Source organism: Hibiscus syriacus, unplaced genomic scaffold, assembly GCF_006381635.1.
Source record: "Hibiscus syriacus cultivar Baekdansim isolate YM2019G1 unplaced genomic scaffold, ASM638163v2 tig00110888_pilon, whole genome shotgun sequence".
Lineage (NCBI taxonomy): Eukaryota > Viridiplantae > Streptophyta > Magnoliopsida > Malvales > Malvaceae > Hibiscus > Hibiscus syriacus.
Genome location: NW_024062898.1, coordinates 354,158 through 366,264, shown reverse-complemented (window position 1 = coordinate 366,264; position 12,107 = coordinate 354,158). Strand labels below are relative to the sequence as shown.

At 37.4% G+C, this 12,107-nt stretch overlaps 1 protein-coding gene across 1 annotated transcript; it reads right to left on the bottom strand.

Annotated features, from left to right (window-relative positions):
* Window positions 1–6,169: 6,169 nt before the first annotated feature.
* On the bottom strand, window positions 6,170–9,673 carry LOC120144307 (glycerol-3-phosphate dehydrogenase [NAD(+)]-like). The gene is made up of 12 exons (XM_039158406.1): window positions 9,612–9,673; window positions 8,841–9,148; window positions 8,649–8,725; window positions 8,485–8,557; window positions 8,075–8,292; window positions 7,881–7,988; window positions 7,620–7,683; window positions 7,497–7,534; window positions 7,300–7,420; window positions 7,101–7,155; window positions 6,808–6,856; window positions 6,170–6,561 (listed from the first exon to the last, which is right to left on the bottom strand). The coding sequence occupies exons 1-12, from the start codon at window positions 9,671–9,673 to the stop codon at window positions 6,406–6,408; spliced, it is 1,329 nt and encodes a 442-aa protein (XP_039014337.1). The 3' UTR covers window positions 6,170–6,405.
* Between the last annotated feature and the right edge of the window lie 2,434 nt (window positions 9,674–12,107).

Sequence of the window (12,107 nt, the reverse complement as noted above, 5' to 3'; positions counted from 1 at the left end):
CATTAAAACTACAAACACTCCACTAAAAAAATCATATAAACGCATAGTGTTTGAATTTGAGTACTTTATAGGTTTGATGTGAATTTAGATCTTATACTTATTTTGGTTTGATTTATATCAATCTTTTATATCATAACATGAAAAAATATAAATGCAAATTGTATCACTGAATTAAAGTGTTGCTGGCTAAAAGAAAAAGAAAACTGAAATTAAAAAAAATCATATATTGTTAGATAATTTTTTTTAAAAAATACTAAAATAAATTTTAAAAAATATTAAAATAAAAATTTGTAGCTGCTTACCGCTTGCATACACAAGGACTCGAACTTTGAAAATAGTTTTTTGATGATTAGATGGTTTTATGTAAATTAATTTTATAATATTTAATAATTTTTTATAAAAATTATGAAATACAATAACTGATATTATTTATTATAAAAATTAATAATATTATTTTAAAACATTTTAATAATTTAATCAATGCTATTTATAATAAAATATTATTAAATTATTTATACTTGTACAGATTTTTTCTTCAAAATTAAATACTGAAGAAAATAAGGCTATGACTGATCGCGATGAAGTACAAAGGCATTTCATGCAATTATTTTTATGAGACGAGTTCGAACTCAATTCCAAACCACAAAGTGTCATCACCCATGAAAATAACAAGAACATGGAGTTAAAAAAGATGAATGAGACCCACAATTTATTATTGATTATTATAAGATAACATTTATTCAGAATCTTATGCGAGATCCATTTTAAAATATGAATAAGACTCGTGTTATGTATGGCTCATAAAAGTCTCGTTGTGGGGTTACGAATTATGTGGGTTGGGGGTGTGGGGGCGCAGCCCCCGCGGTACGGTATAGGGTTGATTTTGTAATTATGTACCAGGGTTTTCTATTATAAATAGAGATGTAACCTAGACCTAAAAAAAAAAATCATTGAATAAAACTTCTAGCGCCGCCTAGGCACCGAGGACGTAAGCACATTGCCGAACCTCGTAAAATTCTCGTGTTCTTTCGTTTTCTTTACCCGTTTTCGTCAACAATTGGTATCAGATGTCAGGAGCAAAATTCGAAGTCGCGAAATTCGATGGTCAGGGTAACTTCGGATTATGGCAAACGAGGGTGAAGGATCTATTGGCGCAGCAAGGGATCTTGAAGGCTTTACGACCTACAAAGCCGACGTCGATGGATGAGGAAGATTGGGAAGAATTGCAGCAGCGAGCGGCAGGAACCATACGATTATGCTTGGCGGACGAGGTCATGTATCACGTCATGCATCTATCGTCTCCAGACGAAATTTGGAGGAAGTTGGAAAGTCAGTTTATGTCCAAATCCTTAACGACAAAACTGTATCTGAAGCAGCGGCTGTATGGGCTGAAGATGCAGGACGATCACGATTTGGCGCAACACGTGAATGTCTTCAATCAAATCGTTTCTGATCTGGCTCGGCTTGATGTGAAAATTGAGGATGAAGACAGAGCGATGATTCTGTTGTGTTCGTTGCCTTCCTCTTACGAACACATGGTGACTACTCTTACATATGGGAAAGAGACTATCAACGTTGAGGAGATTACTGCAGCCTTGTTGGCTCACAACCAGCGGAAGCAGAATGCAGGGGAAAGCTCTCAAGCCGATAGCTTATATGTCAAGGGTAATCGAGATCGTGGACGGAAGCCAGAGAAGGCAGGGTCCGGGAAGCGGAATTCCAGATCCAAATCCAGGGATAAGAAGACGATTCACTGTTACAAGTGCAAGGAGGCGGGACATATGAAGCGAGACTGTCCGAAGTTGAAAAAGCAGACCGATGAGAAGCGTGATGGCTCATCTAAGTCTGTGAACGTGGTCGAGGATGATACTTCTGATTGCAGTGAGGGTGATATGCTTTCTATTTCAACGACACAATTGACGGATGCTTGGATTCTTGATTCTGGATGTTCTTATCACATCACGCCAAATAGGGAATGGTTTTCGACATACAGGCCGGTTAATTCTGGTTCGGTTTATTTGGGTGATGATCGATGTTGTAATATTGTTGGTATTGGTGATGTCAGAATTAAGATGCACAATGGCTCCGTTCGGACGTTGAGTGGTGTTCGACATATCCCAGACTTGAAGAAGAATTTGATTTCCTTGGGCACTTTGCACAAGAATGGTTTTATCCCTAAGGCTGACGAGGATAGGGAAACCATTCGGATTGTTAAAGGAGCATTGACTGTGATGAAAGGCAAGATGACTGCAGGGAATATCTACAGATTGTTAGGGAGTACCGTTGCAAGTGGAGTTCACTCTGTTGAGTCCTGTGATGATACGACAAAATTGTGGCATATGCGCCTTGCTCATCTTAGTGAACGTGGTATGGCAGAATTACACAAGAGAAACTTGTTGCATGGTGTCAAAAGCTGTAAGCTCGATTTTTGCAAGTATTGTGTTCTTGGTAAACAGACTAAAGTCCGTTTCAAGACTGCGAAGCACACAACTCAAGGGATTCTTGATTATGTGCATTCTGATGTATGGGGGCCTTCCACGACATCGTCTTTGGGTGGATCTAGGTACTATGTTACTTTTATTGATGATTTTTCACGGAAAGTTTGGGTGTATTTTTTGAAACAGAAATATGAAGTTTTTGAGAAGTTCAAGCTGTGGAAAGCTGAGGTAGAAAACCAAACAGGACGAAAATCAAGTGTTTGCGGTCTGACAATGGTACGGAGTACACAGATTCACAGTTCCTACAATTCTGTAAGGAGCATGGGATTCAGAGGCATTTTACAGTGCGCAAGACACCACAACAGAATGGTGTTGCGGAACGAATGAACAGGTCGTTGAATGAAAGAGCCAGATGTTTGCGGTTGAATGCGGGGCTTCCCAAACACTTCTGGGCTGAGGCTGTTAACATGGCGTGTTACCTTATCAACATATCGCCAAGGGCATCGCTGGCTGGGAAAGTTGCAGAAGAGGTATGGACTGGTCATGATGTTAGTTTTGATAACTTACGGATTTTTGGTTGTCCTGCTTATGTGCATGTACCTGCTGATGAGAGATCCAAACTTGATGCAAAATCGAAGGAGTGCATTTTCTGGGTTACAAGAAAGGTGTCAAAGGATTCAAGTTCTGGGATCCAGTTGCGAAGAAAGTTGTGATTAGTAGAGATGTCGTTTTTGATGAACAGTCTATGTTGCAGCAGAAGCAAGACACGACAGTGGTAGATTTCGAGCAGTTTCCAGTTGAGAAACCAGAAACTTCTCAACCGACTTCTGGTGGTTCCACTACGGATGATTTGCAGGATTATAGTCTCGCCAGAGACAGGGTGAGACGGACGAATATAAAGCCTCCGAACAGATTGGGTTTTGAAGACTTGGTATCTTTTGCACTTACTGTTAGCAGTGATGATCCAGTTACTTTTCATGATGCCGTTACTAGTCAGGAAAACGACAAGTGGATGGCAGCCATGGTTGAGGAGATGGAGTCTTTGAATCACAATCGCACATGGGAGTTAGTTCCCCTTCCTGAGGGTAAGAAGCCGATTGGTTGCAAATGGGTGTATAAGAAGAAACCAGCAGTAACAGAAAAAGAGGGGAGAAGTTCAAGGCTCGTTTGGTAGCGAAGGGTTTTTCACAGCAGAAAGGAGTTGATTATGATGAAATCTTTTCTCCTGTGGTCAGGCACACTTCAATCCGAGCAGTACTTGCATTGGTGGCTAGTTGGGATTTGCATTTAGAGCAGATGGATGTTAAAACTGCTTTTTTGCATGGTGATTTAGAGGAGCAGATCTACATGCGGCAACCTGAAGGTTTCACTCAACCTGGAAACGAACATTTAGTTTGCAGATTGAAGAAATCTTTGTACGGGTTAAAACAGTCTCCGAGACAGTGGTATAAACGGTTTGACTCCTATATGATCAAGATTGGCTACAACCGATGTGAGTATGATTGTTGTGTCTATGTTAAGAGCCTTGATGATGGTTCTTTTATTTTTCTATTACTGTATGTTGATGATATGTTGATTGCTGCGAAGAACATGGATGATGTTATCGGTTTGAAAACTTTATTGAGTCAGGAATTTGATATGAAAGATTTAGGTGCTGCAAAGAAAAATCTTGGAATGGAAATTTGCAGGGACAGAGACTCAAGGAAACTGCGGCTATCTCAACGGGGTTATGTTGAGAAAATGCTAGAAAGGTTTGCGATGAGCAGCGCAAAACCAGTTAGCACTCCATTGGCGAATCACTTTAAGCTCTCATCAGAACAGTGCCCCAAGACAGATAAGGAAGCTGAAGATATGGCAAAGGTTCCGTATTCTAATGCTGTTGGCTGCTTGATGTATGCGATGGTATGTACTCGTCCTGATTTAGCTCATGCTGTTAGTCAAGTTTGTAAGTACATGTCTAAACCTGGTAAGCAACATTGGGAAGCAGTCAAGTGGATCTTTCGGTACTTAAAGGGTACTGTGGGACATGGAATTGTTTTTGGGAGTCAGCGGGATAACCCTTTGGTTGTAGGATATGTGGATTCAGATTATGCAGGTGACTTGGATAATAGAAGATCTACGACAGGGTATGTGTTTACTCTTGGTGGAGGGCCTATTTGCTGGAAGTCTACTGTTCAATCTGTCGTGGCACTATCTACAACTGAAGCTGAATACATGGCAGCGGCTGAAGCTGCAAAAGAAGCTTTATGGCTTACTGGTTTAGTGAAGGAGTTGGGTGTTCAACAAGGTGGAGTTCAGTTGCTTTGTGATAATCAAAGTGCTATTCACTTGGCTAAGAATCAGGTGTATCGTGCTAGAACTAAACATATTGATGTAAGGTTCCACAAGATCAGAGAGTTGGTTGCATCTGGAGAGGTTTTGTTTCAGAAGGTACATACTGATGAGAATGCCGCTGATATGTTCACCAAGCCAGTTACGACAGACAAGTTCAAGCATTGCTTGGACTTGTTGAATGTTTCGAGTTGTTAAAGAAGCAAGGTAACCCAACCCACATTGAAGTTTCCAAGGGGCAGGATATTCGCCAAGGTGGAGATTTGTTATGTATGGCTCATAAAAGTCTCGTTGTGGGGTTACGAATTATGTGGGTTGGGGGTGTGGGGGCGCAGCCCCCGCGGTACGGTACAGGGTTGATTTTGTAATTATGTACCAGAGTTTTCTATTATAAATAGAGATGTAACCTAGACCTAAAAAAAAAAATCATTGAATAAAACTTCTAGCGCCGCCTAGGCACCGAGGACGTAAGCACATTGCCGAACCTCGTAAAATTCTCGTGTTCTTTCGTTTTCTTTACCCGTTTTCGTCAACAACTCGCCTTTATACAAGTTTGAAACTATTTTATATGGTATATTATGCGAGTATTTATTCGGAATCTTTTTTAGTCATTAGAAACGTGCACACACTGCAAACGTAATTGTTTGAGTATAAATATTTTAAAAAGAATGACATTCTTTTTTAACACTGAGACTACTTATAATATTATGATTTCGTTTTAAGGGTTGTTTGTGTGCAGAGTATCGATAAAATACCACTCCTCAATTGTCCTGTTCTTATCATTCATGTAAGTAATATGTACATGAAATGGTAACTGTTCGGAAGATTGTTTGCAGTTTACCCACAACAAAAGTTTAGTTAACATGATATCAAATACCACAATTATTGCTTTTGAGATCCGTGTTTTTATATCATTGTGTAGGGAATTTCGGATGAAGTTGTCGATTGTTCTCACAGGAAGCAGCTCTGGGAACTATGTAAAGAGAAGCACGAGCCACTGTGGCTCGAAGGAGGGAACCATTGCGATCTATAATCAACCGTCGAGAAATCTCCTTCTCAAAGGTACAGTTCGAGGAGAAGCACTGACCAATTGGAGCAGCCCCATGTACGGACGTATTTGATGTTGTGAGGAAGAGTACTGATCTAAGAGAGAAACCGAGGAAGAGTACTAGCAGGCCTGAGAAGATGAAGAATCAGACTAATAACATGGATAAGCTAGACAAACTACGAATCTCTTTCGATCAATCAGAAAGGTATCTGAGGAGTGTGGACTGCCAAGGAAAAGCATCAATCATCAATTGGAAGAGCTCACAAAAGCTTTGATCGGTTGGATAGAATAAGAACAGGGTGATACTTTAGTGTAAAAGAAAAGTAAAATGCATGCAGAAGTGTTTGCAATCTGATTTCAACACTTTGCTTATTATTACGTAGGCTGCATGGCACTATATAACCATGTTCATCTAACCATATTATAAGAGAACAATCACTGGCACGACGACATTTTGCTTGAATTACCCTCACTAAGCTTTCAGTTCAGTCTTCCCTCGTTCATACTCGCTGACCGATGATGAGCAACCAAAGAAAGCTACTTAGGTGAACTGAAACCGATAAAACTCGATGTTTAGCTGGTGGAATTTTAAAACAGGGATAACTTTGTCTCGCTATGTTCAACTACGGCGGATGGTGCAAGGTGACCGACACAGATCTCATGTACTGTCGCAAATAGTGGAAACAGTTCCAGCCATCCACGGTGGCTTAAAACTTCATACACCTCTCTAGCTGTGGATACACCCTAGATAGAAAAAAGAGATTAATTCAATATCAACAAACTAAGTATCCAAAAGCATCTTAGAGAACAACTCAACATTTTCTAACTTTCTGATCGACAGGACAGGATATTTGCATTTTTCAGTAATATCCATACCGTACAAGGCGTTTTTAGATATAAATTTGTTTATTATTTGCACTACAGCCGAGTATTATTTTCCAAATCCCGTTTTTGCTTTATTTTAAGGATCATAATTATTTTAAGATCTACCTGTAATTTCTGGCCCTGCAACATCTCAGCTTCAAGCTCATCAAAAGATCTGCAGATGAGAAGCAATATGATAAAATTTTCTAACATATTTGGCACTCACCTCGAGTCTTGAGAAAAACATAGGATAATGGTATGTGTCCGATATGGGTACAATAATCTTTTTTCCAAGAATTTTCATATATTTGAAGGAGTATATCCCAATAACCGTGTCAAAATATGTTGGACATGGGTGTCAAATATGGTTACTGCAAGAAAAGAAATGAATAACCAGATAAATATAAGTTAAGGCAAACCTTCTTCCTCCGTTCTTAGCAAATGCCTCAGCAACTTTTCTGTTTCTTCCTCCTACTGCCAACAAATGGCATGGTTTCAGTATCAAAATAAGACTAATTGTTTCAAACAGAAGGTACAAAGACATCGAGTCAAGCTCCCTTTTCATTATTTTCTATCTGTAACTGACAGGATCTTAACCCAAAGATATCGGTTTCTTACAACATGTTGTGATGACATCAGCAACTCCACAGCTTTCGAAGAAGGTACTGTCCCTAACAGATGAAAACAACAACTTGGAGAAAGCTATCATCTCTCTCAGACCAATTCGCATTATAGCAGCCTGATAGTTTGCAGCAACAGTGAGAAACGAGACATTTAGAATAGTAAGAACGATGTTGAAAACCATATGGACTAACCTTTGTGTTATTTCCCATGTCGAGTCCGTCCACAAAACCTAGCATTTGGTAGTAGGATTGATATTAGTTCACAAGCGGAATTAGAGGGATTAAAACCAAACTTGGACATTATTGCGATCGTACCGGCTGCTATGGCCACAATATTCTTCAATGTGCCGCATAGTTCAACCCCTTCAACATCCTGAACCTGTTTTCCATGAAACACAAAAGGCAGAAAATAGAACTCATTCTTTTATGATATCTTCCTATTGAATGATTCATCATAGCATTTAATCCGGCCATTAAAATTTAAACTTATACAATAAGCAGTTGTAACTGTAAACCAATCTATAAGTTCGATGTTTAATTGAGACTCGATAGAAAAGACACATTAATGGTACTCACAGGAGTGACAATGAAATATGGAGTACTGAATAAGCGGACCCATTGTTCCGCAATCTCTCGCTTGTCTCGGTACCCGACCGTTGCTTCACTGAACTTCTCCACAGCAATCTACATACTCAACCAATTACTTTTGAGAAGACAAATGGCAAATTGGCAATGCATGTGACCTTCTAAAAATAAAAAAAGCCGATTACCTCGTTCGCGATATTCGCCCCCATCAGAACGGAACAGTTGATGCCGAGCTGCTCAGAAATAAGAGTGGAGATCATGCAAGGGCCTTCCATCTTAACCTCCATCCCTTTAATAAGTGAAATAGCCTCAGCATCTTCCCTCACTTTACCAACAAGCCTCTTGCATATACCCTCCATGAATTGATGGGGTGTCACAAAAACCAACAAGTTTGCATCTTTAACTGCATAATTTCCAGTATCAACAAAATGAACATCTAACCCTTAGTACAATACAAGCTATCTTACTCTAACTCGAGTAGCTCAAGAAGAATAAAGAGTCGAAGCAACCCGAAAAATAAGCACTCAAAAGTCCACAAATCAAAATAATAATAATAATAATACAAGAAATCCCAAGAAAACAGCAAAATAAGTACCTGCATTTTCGAGGTCTGGATCTGCAATGACATTTTTACCAAGTTTAATACCAGGGAGATATTTAGCATTCTCCTATTGAAACAAAAAAGAAAATCAGAGCAGTCATTATTGAGACATTTAAACAAACAAATAAATTGCAAATAAAACGTCATTAAATGCTCACATTAGTTCTATTAATGACATCTGTAAGCTTCTCACCACATTGCAATGTCTCCTCAAACACCCACATCCTAACTTCATCTGAATTTTCACACAAGAAATTCAAAATCAAGCGCAAATTATCCAAAGCGTTAAACTATTCATCCATATGAACAAAGGAAAGGAAGAATATAAAAACGATGAGTGAATAGTAAACCATGAAAAGAGTTGAGCTTGAGGGTGTTTGAAGCAATGAGCTTAGCGGCAACACTGCCCCAATTGCCACTACCAACAACAGCGACCCTTGATTTGTGATCTGCTTGAGCATCATCATTGTTTACAGTGTTAGACGCGTTATGGGGTGCTTCGGTTTGGGTTTCAGTGTCTGTTGGGACTTGTTCGAAAGCAGGGGCCATTGAAAGAGAAATGCGAGGAATTCGAGAAAGAAAATATGAAAGGAAATCAAGAAGAAGAAGAAATAATACTGGAAAGAAAAAAGACAGAGCGTGAGGGGCGGAGATGACACTGACACGTTATCGTCAGAAGCTATGAAACAAGTGCGCGCGCGTGTGTGTTTGTGCTTATCTTTTATGTTCTGTTCAATTGGGCGATGTATTCTATGCTGGTTTCTCTCTCTCGGAACGAACTGTTTCTCACTTTTGTTTTTATTTGATTTTTATTTTCTATTTTAGTTTCTTTAATTGGCGTTTTTCTTGATATATTACCCTTTTATTTTTTTTTTCGTTAGGTACCGTTTAAATTATATTTTTTTGATTTAACACCCTTTGCAGTAAGGTGCGTCCCTTGCAGCGTACTTTACACTGAAACGCGTCTTATGCTGACATAGAATGCACGTGTGTAAAGCGTAGTCTGACGCTCCTTATACCACGTAGAGTATAGCGCGGAACAGGGACCTTACCTTAACTTTAAATCTGACACACGGTAGAAAGACGTACCCCTGCGACGTGCCTTAGGTTTAATTGCTCACCTACCCCGGCCGTTCACACCCTCATCCCTTCTTATAAATCCCCCATTCTCAATCACTTTCATCACACCAAATCCTCTCAACTTCTCTCAAATACTCTTATATTCTCTTATAACTGTTTAAGGTATATTTTATTATATTTAGTATTTTGTTTGAATTTATTTAAGTATTTAAATTTTTTAATATTTTATTTAATTAAATTTTTTGCAGATATAAAATGAAAGGCGATCTACTTTGCTTGGATAGAAATCATATCTCGACATTTTGCTGATACAGAACATTTAAACGTTTTAATTTAATTTAAATCATTAGTAATAATTAATTTATTTATTTAATGTATGATTATTAGTTTAAAAATTAATTTTTGTAGTTATTTAATTTTAGGAGGGAGATCGTGTATTAGATCATTTTATTAGGAACCTTAAGTTAGTGATACCTAGTCGTGTCTTACTGTATTTAGTAGAGGCTAGATTCGGTCACATAGGTAGATATAAGGGTCACTGTAAGATAGAACCAGACCTTATTGCTGCCTTAGTGGAGCGGTGGAGACCGGAAACCCACACATTCTATCTTCCGTGCGGAGAGTGCACGATTACACTTGAGGATATTTCTATGCACTTGGGGCTTCCGATGGATGGAGATGTGATATCAGGGATGGCACACGGTTTCTGGATTGCTTTGTGCCGGGAATATCTAGGACGTGTCCTGGAAAGTTTTAACGATGGTCAGATACTGTTAAATTGGTTAGATGCCAATTTTCGGGAGTTGAGCGAGGACGCCTCTGATGATGAAGTTAAAATATATGCACGACCATGCATACTGCAGCTAATAGGAGGGTTGCTGATGCCGGACAAATCGTGCAACCAAGTTCACTGTATGTGGTTGCGACATCTTAGCGACTTTAGTCTGGTCGGATCACTCAATTGGGGCTCGGCAGTTTTGACTTTCCTGTACAGGGAGATATGTCGAGCTTAACATAATTGTGTTAGATTTAAAGGTAAGGCGTGGCTCCTACCCCGCGCTATAGCCCTACGTGGCGTAAGGAGCGCCCCAGGGGTCGTGATTTACACATGTGTATTCATGTCATCATAAGGCGCACTTCAGGGGCACCTTACCCCACGTTACGCCAGATTAACGTAAAGCGCACTGTAATGGGAGCGCCTTATTACAAAGGGTGTTAGATTGAGAAATATAGTCTGAACGATGCTTGACAGAGAAAAATAAAACCAATGGGTGATATATAGGAAAAACGCCTCTTTAATTGATAATTTTATTATGTAGAAAAGTCAATAACATAATAAAATGATAGTAAAAAAATAGTAAATTTTTTATCAATAGGACCACTTACACTAAAACTAATAAGTTTTACATTAATTTATAGTCATGAGATTTAAATAAATGAATAATTTAGATTTAATTAAAATTTATAACTCATAAATAAATATTTTTAACTCATATTACAACAATTTTTTTTAATGTTAGAGTTTAAGATTTGGGATTTTAGGGTTTATGTTTTAAGATTTAGTACTGGAATAAAAAGATATTTTTTATTGTGAGTTAAAAATATTTATTTATAAATTATAGATTTTAATTAAATTTACGCTATTTATTTGTTTAAATCTAATTTTACTTATTAGTTTTACATATAAGAGGATCCTACCCCTTATATATAACGTTAAATTATGACAAATAAAAATATTGAACAAAGTAGAAGTAAATGTTGGGTTTAGCCAGGCATGCATTCCCACAACTTTAGATCCTTGGTACAACTCCCTCAGGTGGCATAATGTAAGAACGGATGATCAAATATAAAATTATTCCAATTTTATTAATTATCAAATTATTATTTCTGTCAAATAGTAATAGTAAGTGACTATATTAAAACTAATTAGGTTGAGTTTAGTATAACTTTTGAAAATTGATTTTTAAAAATATTATAAAAATAAATTTTTAAAAGTGTTGTTGAAAGTGCAGTTTAAAATTTAATTGTTGAAATTAATATTAAAAAGTGAGTTTTAAAAGATAAAATATTCATTATATATATTATGTTGTAAATTAAAAATAAAATGGATGTCCCTTGTTCCCATATGTAATGGGATAAGGGGAGGTAAGATAGTAGGCTGCCCCAACACTAGGTTGAGAGCAGCTTCCGTAGAAGACCTCTAAATTATGAAATGCCCTCCATGGGACTCGATCCCACACCTCAAGGTTAAGAACCTTGTGCTCTACCAACCGAGATGGATGGTCATTTAAACTAAATTTACACTTATACATGAATCATATCAATTTAAACTATTAATAAATTCAAAAAATTTATTATTATATGTGAATTATATTAATTTAAACTATAAAAAGATATAAAAAATAAAAAATGGAAATGAAAAATATAATTATAATAAAAATATATTTTATATAATTCAATATTAATATTTTAATATATATAAATCATAAATTTTATTTATTTTTAAATAATTAAAATAATTTATTAAAAGTAATAAA